Source organism: Poecilia latipinna, unplaced genomic scaffold (genome assembly GCF_001443285.1).
Source record: "Poecilia latipinna isolate Pla-1442-1.1 unplaced genomic scaffold, P_latipinna-1.0 Scaffold3549, whole genome shotgun sequence".
Classification (NCBI taxonomy): domain Eukaryota; kingdom Metazoa; phylum Chordata; class Actinopteri; order Cyprinodontiformes; family Poeciliidae; genus Poecilia; species Poecilia latipinna.
Window position 1 is genome coordinate 31,143 of NW_015116165.1, and position 12,645 is coordinate 43,787.

A 12,645-nucleotide genomic window follows, 5' to 3' on the forward strand; every position below is an offset into this window, starting at 1 on the left:
TTGGGTAAGTTCTGTTCATACGCAGCCCATGAAACCTTCCCGGTGTGGCCGTCGCTAGCGGTGCTACTCACGTCAAAGTAGTTCCCAGCATGCTCCAATATGAGCTGCGTGGAGTCGGGTTTGTTCTTGCAGTAGTTCACGTACATCTGGAACTTGTCGGCCTTAAAGAGCAGAGAAATGTTACAGATGGATGCGGTTCTGTTTAGGGTCTGGTGACATAATGCTAACACCTGATGATACGTACCCAAGTGACAAAGCAGTGGCCAACATCTTCTGGAAGCTGCTCATACTTCTCCAACTCTTTGAGAAAGATGCTGGAATAAATTTAGGAGTGTGAGATGAAAACGTAAAATAAAAGTAAAAAAAAAAAACTACTTTATTACATGGAGATAACTGCATAAAAATAGTTTAAATAACTGCTAAAAGTGATATGAAAAACTATGTGCATCCTATTATAGGGTAGTAGTAGGAGTCACATATTGTCGAAGAGCAATTTCTGCCCATTGTTCATTACAAAATTCCTTCAGTTCACTGATGTTTGCAGGCGTTTATTTATACTGAGCTTTATTAGGTCACAACTACAGTAACTAAAATGTCTGGACTTTATTTTCTTTTTCAGCTGATCGTTGCAGATTTTCTGAGTGTTGATGATTATCTTGCAGTTTACGTCATATTTCACACTTTAATACTGTTATATACAAAAATTCATGTCGGGCATGTTGCATATCCACCATGCTTAACATTTTCCAAAAAAACACACAGCTGTGTATTATAAACAGGAAAAAAAATATTACTGAGAAAGGGACAGGTTAATAAAATATCTGTTCTTCTTCCTGCTCCCTTTGCACATGTGCATAACGTGTCGTAAGAGAACGAGTTTATGAATCAATAATGAAATTTGTTAATAACCTGATTGATTGATTAAACTAAACAATGCTCTTTGCCTTTCAATGGGCGTGTCTTACTTATGGTGGAATTCGTAGAGGTCCTGCATGTTCCCAAAAATGATGTGCTCCTTGTTGATGATTCCTGGGGGAATCTCCTCCACGCCGCTGGTCATCTCCCACAGGTACGTCTGCGTGAACAGCAGAGAGGAAAGGCCACAGTTACCATATTTTCCAGATGTTTCCAGACGTTTGGTGCGCGTCTCGGAGGTTTTCTTACGTCCATGCATTCCCGCAGGTCTCGCACATACGTTTTCTCCGTCTGAATCAGCTCGGCCATGATGAACCTAGACACACACACAAAAAAACACACACACAGGCACAAGTTGGCAGCTTGTCATACTGTCCTCATTCAAGCGGTGAATAATCAATAGCTCCTTCTCAGCTTGTCAGCGTTGTCCATTTACTGCAGTGAATAATGAAAGCCTTATGGGGCCATTAAACTCGGTCATAAACCTGCCAGGAGTGACATAAATTATGCTGCTGATTTGTGGCACGAGGCTGAAGTGACACAGTCCCCCTCCGCCCAGCGCAGCAGAGAGAAGCCGAACAGACGGAGATGTTTAAAGTCCATCATGCCTTCACATTTACATTAAACTCCCTTATTCAGCGTTGACAAGAACAATGACGGATCAGTTTGGAGCTCGTCCTCTGGAAACAGCGCCGGGCTTCTTGTTCGCCTAATTCAATTAACTCGGCAGTAAATCTTTGGTTTTCTGAAGGGAAAGCGCTGACTTGTTATCGTTTCCTTATTATGTAAAGTAAACGCAGTCCTGACTGCATTCATAAAGCAGGCTGCTTTTAATCTGCTGATGCTCCGAACGGCGTGGCAAACAGGAAGCGGCTCACGTACTCCTTCCTGCGCGTCGACTTGCGTTTCTCCTCGTTCGGCTCGTGCGCGGCGGCGTCCCTGAGTTTGATCTCTGACCCCGGAGGAGTGGCTGGGATGATGTCCAGCTGAAGGTCCTTGCTCTAGAAAGGAGGGACACTCAAAGATTAGAGGGCGTACTGAGGCATCATGGGAGTGAATTAGGTTTTAACTGGGGATGGATGATATGGGGGAATAATAAAATCTGACTTGTTTTCATGCCAGATCAGATTTTGCTTTCTTGCATGTTTTCTAAATAATTACAAATGACAGAAAATAATTTTGACAAGTGGTTTTTACTCCCTTCTGTGAGTTTACAACCAAATATTAGGACCAGGCAATGAGAATTTAGTTTAATCATGAGAATATAGTGATGTTATTAAAAGAATAAAAAACTGAATTTTACCAGAAGTTTTGAAATTACAAGAAATTTATTTTAATGAGAAAAAAGCCTGGATAGATCATTTTCTTGTTTTTTTTTTTTTTTTATAAAACTCAGACTTACTTTATTGTCATTGCACAAAGACACAACAGTGAATTTGGCAACAAAATGTCATTGCCTGGCTGCACAAAAAATAAATCTGACTTTAAATACATGTAGATATATAAAATTGTTACTGGGGAAAGTAAGAAAAAAATATTAGGACCTTTTTCTCGTATTATTTAGACTGTATTGATGCAACATCATAGCTTTCTCACAGAAAAGGAAAACAAAAGAAATGACCCTTATAATTTGTCGTAGAGTTGACCTGAATTCAAAGTTTAAATGAACAGAAGCTGCTAGTCAAACAAGATGGCCGCCCTGGGCGTCATGACATCACTCTGAACTATGGAAACCCAAGGAGTGAAAGGGTGAAAAAACAAATCCAGATTAAATTTTCAAATGCCAAAAATCTGACTAATGGCTCAAACAGATTCATCGTCCAGCCCTGATTTTAAGCATCGATCACCCGTACCGCCTTGTTGGAGTCTGACGGGATGCCCAGGGCTTTCTCCAGGCTGCTGCGGTACTTGTCCATGCGCAGGGAGAAATCTCTGTAGCGTTTGTCCACGGCCGTCACCCACTTCTTAATCTCCGCCGCGTGGCTGTGGCCTTTCTCGCAGAATCCGTCGGCCAGCTGGATTAGCAGCTTCACGCGCTCCTTGGTTTGCTTTAGAAGGAGAGCAGAGTGAGTTTAATATTCAAATCTGCAGAAGATGACATTAAATCTGTGTTGTTGCGACCTCTGACCCTGGCTGTGATGTGGAAGTCCTCGTGCTCCTTCAGGAGTTCCTGCGTGTGATGGATGCTGGAGCCGGTGGATGTGTGTGTAGACAGGTAAAACTCCCCGGTGTCATGAATCCACTCCAAAGCCTAGACACACACACACACACACACACACACATTTGTTTGACACTGTTACGTGTCTCTGTGTGTCCTCTCCCTCTGAATAAACCACAGCATTCCCGTCAGGCTTCCAGGTTTCTGTCTCTGGATGTGTTTGCTGTACCTGCTTGGCGCTGCGTTCAAACACCACGTACTGCTGACACTGGTCCAGCCGCCGCTTCCTCATGGTCCAGAAATGCAGGACTCTGTTTTCTCGCTGCAGCAGCTCGTTCAGGATGTCTGAACACAAAACAAACAGGAAGGATTTCAGTGGAGACGTTTAACTCTGTGACGGCCGAGTTAAATCAGAAAGATTTTAGAAGTAGTGTAAATTATTTCACTTTTTATACGTATCCACATGTGAATAATACATAAATCAATTGTATTCATTTTTACAGTTCTTCCACTTAGGAACCCCGAGTCTCCATGAATAATTAACTTAACAAATCTCTATTTGATTGTTTTAAAAATGTAATCTTGCTCATCTATACCCAGTGTTAATTATACATTTTTGTATTAATAATTGAACTGGCTTTCTGTTTAGGCTGACTAAGACATCTTTGTATTCGTGCTTTCACCGAAATAAATAAATAACTTCCAACGCTGCATCCAAAAAGCCAGCCAATGTGACCTACATCTGTCTTTTTCACAACAGTCTGAACAACTAGATGACTATCTTTTCACCCTCAAAAAAAATCTGAATTGTGCTCCTTCTGCTGTTCTGAATGAGAAATGAATACAACTGCTTTCAAGGCGTCTGCAGTCTGAAAGGTCATGTTGCATTTTATCTGACTTTTACGTCATTCATGTGAGACATGCGTCATAATTCTGCACCAGAAGAAGACAAATTGAACGTAATCAGTGGCTGAGAATTATAATTATAAAATTCTGAAAGACGTCTGTGTCACTGAGCTGCATCACATCCCAATCCCACCACGACTGGCTCCGACTTCGCATCCAAACTGATTTTTCTATAGAAGTTGATGCTCCACATGAGGCCATCGCTGTTAGTTGTGTTTTCCTTTTATTATCTTCCTTTGTCTTGTTATGATCTTGTGATACTGTCAGCTGCCAATGCTGAATAAACTTTAAAATCATGTTATCCACTATTATTTGTATAAACTGTCCGCTGCTGTGTGACGATGTTCTGAGTCACGTTGGGGATGTAAATCATTCACACACAAGTCTAAATTCAGTCACAACCTCTAATAGTATGAACGACCAGGCAAAAAATGAAAACTGGATTTGAGCATCAGAACCTGCTGTATGAACGCAGCCTCAGCTCCCTTCAGTAAATTATCCATCACTTACTTTTAACCTGTTGTTCCGGCGCCTTGACGTGGCTCAGCATCCCCGGCATGTTGACGCTGTTTCTGTGCATGTACTTCAGGAAGACGTCCGCGTTTCTTCTGGCCAGAGTGCAAGCCTGGCAGAAACGTCAGAAAAGTCAGAGCAGAAGTGTGACCAAAGACTTGGTTTGGTTTCATTTTCACAGGACGCATCGCACCTTGAGGAACGCCTCCTTCTGTTCCAGGTGCTTGCTGATCATGGGGGTCACATGGTCTGTCTCACAGTTGGGTCCCAGCTTGTCAGCTCCTCCGCACCAGTCCTCCTCCCTCTTGTACTCCTGCTCCAGGCTCTCCAGCACGCTGCACACCTGAACACAAAGTCAGTCAGAGACACAGAGCAGTGCTTTAAATGGACAGAAACAGCAGCTGGGCTTCATGTTTTAACATCTTATTTATACGTTTACAGTATTAGGGGTTTTTTTTATAGGATACTGTTTTGTAGGTACAATGCAGGACTAGAAAAGTAAAAAAAAGGAAAAAGAAAGATGAAGAGAAAAACAACAGAAAGAGAGAAAGAAATAGAAAAAGAGAGAAAGAAAGAGAGAAACAAATTAAAGAAAATGACAGAAAGAAAGGAAGAACAAAATAAAGAGAAAGATAATACAGAAATAAAAAGAATAAGAAAAAACAGGGAAAAAAATTACAATTTTTTAGCAACACATTTTTTTTCAATTAATAAAAATTATGACATCAGTATTTTACACCCTAGGAGACATTAACATAAACAGCTAACTGTCCATAAACTACCAAAATCAACATTGTTGAAAAGCACAGAAAGAAAAACTCAGTCAGGTTATTCATCAATAACCAAACCAAACAGAAACCAGATGTTTATTGTTTTTAACCATCAAAGTCATAAACATTTTTTGTGTCAACTTTTTCCTCTGCAGTGTTTTTTATCTAATTTCTCCAAACATAAATTGAAATTTCTTTTTTGTCCTTTTAAAAAGATGCAACAATTTCCTCTTTGTAGAAAGACAAATAAAGAAAAAAGTGTGACCGGGTCTCCTACCTGTTCAGACGTTTTGTAGAAAGCCACGGAGGCGTTGACCAGCTTCAGTCGGTCCTCCATCTTCAGCATGAGCTGCTGCCAGTGGGAAGCCACGTTCTCTGCACAGTCTCTGATCAGGTCCATGTCGTAGTGGTTGGCCTGCAGCAGAGCCTCCGCCTTCTGCTGGACCTGCAGGGCGCTCTGGTGGGTCTTCTGCAGAGGGACGAGATGAGAAGAGGAGGCTTCAGTCAAATCTGAGCAGAAAACTGGAATAATGGGAAAATCCAGTATGGCTTTACCTCAATGGCGTGCTGGAACTGTTCGTGTTCCCGCTGCAGTTGCTCCGCCTCCTGCAGGGAGCTGGCCGTGATTAGACCGGCGTTAAGCATCGATTCACCGTTTCGGATCCAGCCCAGAACCTGAGGCGGCAAAAACAAAGCCTAAGCCTTCATTTGCATCTCTTTAAAACTCTGCCGGCATGACGCAGCCGTGTGTGCGAGTCCGACCTGCTTGACTTCAGCCTGCAGGTGCCTCAGCTGGACGCACTGCTCCAGGTGCCGGCGGTGCTGCTCTGCTGCCAGGTCCAGCTCCCGCTGCTTCTCATGGAGGAACTCCAGCAAGTCCTGAACCCGCGTGGCCATGTCCACGTCGCGATCGCACAGTAACTCCACGCCTGCACAGAGACGGGACAGTCGCATTACCCTCCAATGAGATGACCTGACTACCAGGCCACACTTGTAAAAAAGGCTTGTAAAAACTGTAAAAAAAAACTTGAAATTATTTGGCATGTAACAGTACTCAGTATAAAAACCTACAATGTGCTTAAAACTCTGATCTAAGATGGTCTGAAGATCAGAGAAGCTTTTAACTTGCTCTTTTTTACAACACTTTTGGAAAAAAATAAAATAAAATTGTTTCTGTTTTCAAACTGAGTCTTGTTATACCAACTGAAAAGTTGTAGAAAATCAGAGTGAGGAAATTATCTGAATAAAAACATTAAAAAAATGTATTTTTTTTTTAAATTCACATCTGTAAACCTGAAGATGATCAAAATGACTAATATTCTCTTTATATATTTTCTGTGTTCACTGCATGTTGCATAATGCAGCCTCTCCTTGCGTGCGCTCACACACAGCACCTATTAGCATTTAGGTTCACAGGTGAGTTATTATGGTTGGTGAGTGGGAGCCTCTCATCACCAACTCTGAGTGAATCTGACCCGGGACACCTACACAAGAAAACTAATAGAGCCAACACAGAAATCAGTAGCAACACGGAGCTGAACATGAGCTGCAGCCTGATGTGGTGGGCAAACACTCAAACACACAATGTGGGGCAGCAAATAAATAAGAAGGGAAAAGAATTTTAAAAAATAATAACTTTACAGACACGTTTCAATGTAATATGTGTAATTCCTGTTCCCAGCTCCCTGCTGGAGGGCAAAAACCTGTTCACAGAAAATGATGTGCTAAAGAAAAAGGGACGTAGTGCTTAGCTACTTATTGTCAACACAATGACAACCAGATAACGAGGTCTGATGATGTCACATTTCACAGGTCAGGAAAAAGTGTTAATTTAAACAAATACAGAGGGAGAGGGAAGAAGGTCAGATATGCTAACTTGACTTTGACAACCTTAACATGCAGTTGTGCTACAGAATTTGGTTTGTTTCTGTTTAGTTAAAAAAAATAAGCCGACTCACATACCAACTCTGGCAGATCATCAGTGGAGCTGATGTTTAAATTAGCTAATCAGCCACAGCTGCGTTCAGACATCACTTATTAAGAATCACAAAATAAATATCAAGCCTGAAGACGCGATACTGTAATGGACTGAATGTTCTGTTTGTTGTGTGGGAAATGTTTGTGGGTTTTTATTGTTGAATCTTGATGTACTAATGGAGCTGTTGTAAATCAGTTGCTGTGGCAACAGGTCTGTGTGTAGTGTAGAAAGCATGAGAAAAAAAAAAATTGTTGATTTGAGTTCAACAGTTTTTCTGCATTATTTCCCCTTTCCTGTGGCGCACTGCACTAAATTAATAATCTCTCCATCTTCAGGTTTCACTTAGGTAACAGAATAGTCCTGCTGCGGCAGATTGTCTATGGATAGCAAGTAAAGGAATCGTCTTTTTGCCCTCCAGCGTTGGGCACACGGGTGACAATTCTGGATGCTGACAACACGCAACATGTCTATAATCTATCAAAGACCTGAGGTTTTTTACAGGTGTGAATGCAGGCGGGAGCTCACCTGACGCCTGGACTTCGTTGACGTATTGCAGCAGCTCCTGCCCCTGGTGGATGACGTCAAACGTCAGGTTGTTCATGGTCAGGGCCTTGTCGGCGTGGTGCTGGAGCCGCTGCTCAGCCAGCGTCAAGTCCTCCGTGTCAAAGTCGCTCTTCTGACCCGTCAGCTCCTCGTTCCACGACTCCAAGTCTGAGATGATCTGACGAAGGATTACGAAAAAGTTAAGACGCTATGAAAGAAGAAATCTCATTCCAATGCACTGCAAGTTAAACATGTTTACAATCTTCCTTTTTTTTTTTAATCTTGAAGTAAAAATTTTTATATTTTTGTACAGTTTTAGTTGTCGTTCTTTTACCAAATGGTTTTTTTTTTGTCTGTATGCACCGATTAATGATTAAATCGCTAAATTAGATGATGACTTTTTCAATAAACGATTAATCACAATTAATCGTTTCAGGCAAGCTGATGAGTCTTGGGATTTTAACTGCTAACTCCAAACACTACAATGCGCCCTTGTGACATCAAAAAATCAATCTCCAACCTTTTTAAAAACATGTAATATTATTCACAGCACACAGTTTCACCATGCCTCCCTTACATCAATGGCGTCTCTCTCGAAGATGCGCAGCTGGAGGAAGAGATCCAGCTTGATCTTCCTCTCCTGGAAGAGCTCCTCCATCTGAGCCTGGGCCTCGTCCAGCTGCTGGAGGACGCTCTCGATGTGGTTGATGGAGCTGTTGTGGGGCGTCTTGTTGCTGGAGATGGCAGAGTCCCTGGAAGAAAAAACGTTCGCAATTAAGCCATAATCTGCAGAGTGCAGCTCTGAGGAGCTATAAAAGATCCTGCAGGGCATCATGCCAGTCAGGGTGAGCTGCTCTGGAAAGTGCTGTGCTGGTATAAAATACTGCGGCAGCACCAGCATGGAAAAGAAGCGTTAAAAAATAAAAAGAGTCTAAAACTATCTCTAATTTGCTAATCGGCTTTTTACTTGAAATATAAATCCACAAGTGGTTTCACAAAAAGGCTAATTATGATGAGGTGGTGTTGGTGGAGAACATGTTGTGCACTCCAACAGCTCAGTCCTACCCGCAGAAGGTGTGTGAAGCTACAGTTCCCTCTCGGAGAGAGAAAGAGAGAGAGGAAGAGAGCGGCGCACAATTAGACACACGTTTATAAAAGTGGTCTTATGTAAGAACCCGCTGCGGAGCCAAGTCGCCAGGGAGAGGGTGGCGAGCACAAAGAGAAAAGAGGGAGTGAGGAGAGGCACTGGAACATCCTCTGCATAAAAATAAAGCTGGACAGCCACATCCACCTCTCTCACACCGCCTCTCATCATCGCCGCTTGCCGTTTTTGGGCTTAATGCACTTCATTAACGTCTTCTAGGGAGATTTCTCTTAGCGTATATTTAGCTTTGTTGAGTGTTGACACGTTTATTCCAAATTACAAATCCACTCCTGCCTGAATTAGAGCTACGATGAAGAAGACGAGCATCAAAGACGGCTGTTTGTTGTACTCTGGTTTACTCTGGTAAACGGTGTCTAAACTTTGCAGCCGAGACAGTTTTGCACTCAGACCTGAACCTTCAGAGACACATAAAGACAGTTATAAAGTCAGCCTTTTATCACCTGAACAGAAGAATATCCAAGATTAAAGGACTAATGTCTAGATGTAGATGACATAGAGCACTTTGAACTGCCTAGTCGTTGAAATTTGCTACACAAATAACCTTGACCTGACTTAGCAAGTTATAAAAAACACATGATATTATTACTGTTGAATATTACATTTATAATATTGCTTACATTTACACCATGTTTTTCCTCACTTGCCTATTTGATTCCATTATCACATTGTTAAAAATTACCTTCAGAGAGCTTCAGTATCTATAAATATGTTATCAAGTGCAGGAAAAATCCAATGAACTAGTTGAACATAAAAACAGGCAGAGTAAATTATAACAACCTGCCAGATATTGTGCTAAAGAAGTCCTATGCAACCACAATTTTGCACATTGTGCTATTCTACTAAACATAAAAATAGAGATAGAATCAAATGGTTTAGCTTAAAACACATCGAAATGTTTAAATGGCCCAGTCACAGTCTTGACCTTACGCAAGCTGAGAAGAATCTGTGAAAAGATTTAAAACGTGATGCTTACAGAAGCTCTTCATCTAATGTGACTCTGCAAGAATTATTTCATAAAGAAGAAATATTAAGTCTCTAGATGTCAAAAGCTGCGAGAAACTTGAAAAGACTTGAAAGAGTAAATGGGGCAAAAAGTGATTCTACTTTAATATTGTTTAAGAAGGACTGAATGTGAAAACCTGGTAAATATTTTTAGTCAAATATTTTGAAAACCAAAAGTCAGTAACCAAACTCTCAATAAAAAGCCTTCAATTGTGTAGTTGCAATGTGACAAAATGTAAAAAAAGTGTGGGGAAATATAAAATAACTGTCCTCTTATCACTTTTACAGTACACTTACTGTTCTCCTTTCCATCTCTACAAGTATAGAAAGAAAGACATCAAAATGTGTCATGAAGAGATAAAAATGAAAGAGAGTCATCACTTCGTATCTTTGACTCAGACTTGCCTCAGAGTACAGACAGGTAGAGAGAAACTGGGGGGGAAAACATGATGAATAATCTCAAGTATTTGGCCCGCCTCTCTGCACCTGAGCTGCTGGATGAGGTCCTCGCCCTCCTTGATGACGTTGACGGTGACCTGCAGCGTGGTCTGCTGCTGCTGGCCGAAGCGCTTGATCAGATCCTGGACGGCCTCCACGGACTCGGCGTAGACGTCGTCCAGCAGCTCCTTCTGCAGTTCCTCCAGCCACGTCCACAGCTGGAGACGGAGGCAGACGTCAGCCTAGGCAGCAGCTTTTGTCTCATTACGAACGACCCTGTGTTTGGTTTTTATCATCCGAGTAACCGCACAGTAAATCATAGTATTTATAAACGTAAAGCTGGATATCTATGCACAAAACCGACCCTACAGACATACCTCCGCTAAAGTATTTATTTATATTTCTCTGACTAATTGGACTGAACATGTAATGTACTCCACGCTTCATTTCAACAGGTAATTTTGTTCCCTCCCTCAGAGAGCTCTCATCTCATCGGTACAGGCACACAGCCCACCATCCACTTCAGCGCTGTGTCACCGTCCCCTGCCCACCTCTTTGACGTGCGTGTGGAAGGCGACAGACATGTCCAGCAAGACTTTGCGCTGCTCCACGCGGCGGACAAAGTCTTGGATCCTGTCTTCAAGCTGGTGGGCGGCCTGGTAGATCTCCTCCGGGTCGCACTCTCCCGTCTGGGCCAGCTGCTCGGCCGCCTCCAAGAGCTTATCCGCATTGGTGTAAGTGTTCTACGGAGAGACGGAGACGGAGAGAGAGGTGGGTTTCAACAAGGGGGCAGCGTGAAGCGAGCGAAACGTCTGTTATGAAAGAGACGGAGGCACCGAGGAGCAAAGTGAAAAGCAGGATATGCAGATGATGATGATGATGAAGAGGAAGAGAGAGATGTTGAGGCAACAAACAGAAACAGGAGGCAGAGTATCAAGAGGCTGATTTTACAGAAGATTTTTTTTTTTATTGAATTCATTGAGATTTTAAATCCAAAGAAAGTAATTAAACTCTTTAGATTTTTGTTTTAATAAAACTAATAACTAGATTAATAATTGTTATTTCCTTCAAGTGTTTTGAGGCATTTTAACTGTCAGATGTCATTCTATGTAGCTTTTTACCTCTAGTTTTAATACAGTTTGCTTTATTTTTTTAGACAAAAAGCAAATCACAAGTTAAAATATTTCTCAAAGTAATATGGTAGAAAGTTTTTATCAGGTGGTTCAAAGATCTAAACTCTGTCTTAAGGCGTTCAGGTTTAAATTTATGGTCTTATAGTTAAATATTGTAAATTGAAAAAATGTTTTTTAGAAAAATGTAACAAGTGCTTATGTCAGCAGTTCAATTTAATTCAACTCTTAGATTTTGTAGATTTTAGCATTTTTGTGAATAACTTTACCAGTATGGAGGTCTATTCTGGGAGCATAAAACTGGAGAAAAATACTGAAATTACTGAAAAAATAACTTTTAGGGTACTGTAATCCCTAATAAAACTTCCAATTTGAGTTCATTANAGTTATTTATTCACATTATTTGCATCNATTTTCATCTCACCAGCTGATGTCGGGATTTATATTTAATTTTATGCCAACCAAATGTAGAAAAACTCACAGAAGCCTGCTTTTAATGCAAACAGGTTCCATTTTATTTCTAAAATAAAAGCAACAATAACAGTTGAGTAATATTCCTGGCTTGCAGATGTTTAGATGTTTAAGGTGAACAGTTAGCGTTGCAGAGCGTCTCTGTGTTAGTTATAATCCAGACACAGACCTGAGCCACTTCCTCGAAGTCCTCGTGGCGTTTCTGCAGCGCTCGGGCTCGGTGGAGGGACTTTCCCACGCCCGTGTGTTTGCTGAGGAAGGCCTCGCCGTGGTTTTCTATCCAGTCCAAAACCTGGGAGGGAAAAAAATCCACCAGATTCACCAAGGAGCCAGGAGCGACTGAACAAGGGGCGACCACCAGGGGGCGCGCTGTGAAAGCGGAGCTGCAGAGTGGTGGAACTGTTAAGATGCGAAGTAAAGTCGTGTTCTGTGAAAAAAACAAACTCTGAGCCTTGCTCCCGTCCTGCATTCAGTCACGATGTGAATGGAGGAACACCATCTGCACGGACATATGACCCAGTTCGGTTACCGCAGCAACAGTTGCCATGTCAACACACTCGGAAGCAGCCACGGGGTTTGTTTGTTTCTTTCTTTTTTTTTTTTTTTTTTTTTTTTTCGGGCGGGAACTTTTTTTTAATTTTTGGCCCCCGGGGGAA

The 12,645-nt window shown here is 41.8% G+C and overlaps 1 protein-coding gene across 1 annotated transcript in view; it reads right to left on the reverse strand.

Moving 5' to 3' along the window:
- LOC106941209 (triple functional domain protein-like) overlaps positions 1–12,473 on the reverse strand; it is a 43,120-nt gene extending 30,647 nt beyond the window's left edge. The window contains exons 1-18 of the mRNA XM_015024150.1: positions 12,159–12,473; positions 10,940–11,131; positions 10,437–10,606; positions 8,361–8,535; positions 7,766–7,961; positions 6,025–6,191; positions 5,818–5,937; positions 5,540–5,731; positions 4,686–4,835; positions 4,490–4,604; positions 3,303–3,418; positions 3,044–3,166; positions 2,769–2,963; positions 1,798–1,916; positions 1,165–1,231; positions 966–1,075; positions 245–314; positions 72–161 (exon numbers count right to left, since the gene is read on the reverse strand). Coding sequence (XP_014879636.1) covers positions 72–161; positions 245–314; positions 966–1,075; positions 1,165–1,231; positions 1,798–1,916; positions 2,769–2,963; positions 3,044–3,166; positions 3,303–3,418; positions 4,490–4,604; positions 4,686–4,835; positions 5,540–5,731; positions 5,818–5,937; positions 6,025–6,191; positions 7,766–7,961; positions 8,361–8,535; positions 10,437–10,606; positions 10,940–11,131; positions 12,159–12,458 — 2,667 coding nt within the window. The 5' untranslated portion in view covers positions 12,459–12,473. The remainder of the gene's footprint in view (positions 1–71; positions 162–244; positions 315–965; positions 1,076–1,164; positions 1,232–1,797; positions 1,917–2,768; positions 2,964–3,043; positions 3,167–3,302; positions 3,419–4,489; positions 4,605–4,685; positions 4,836–5,539; positions 5,732–5,817; positions 5,938–6,024; positions 6,192–7,765; positions 7,962–8,360; positions 8,536–10,436; positions 10,607–10,939; positions 11,132–12,158) is intronic.
- Between the last annotated feature and the right edge of the window lie 172 nt (positions 12,474–12,645).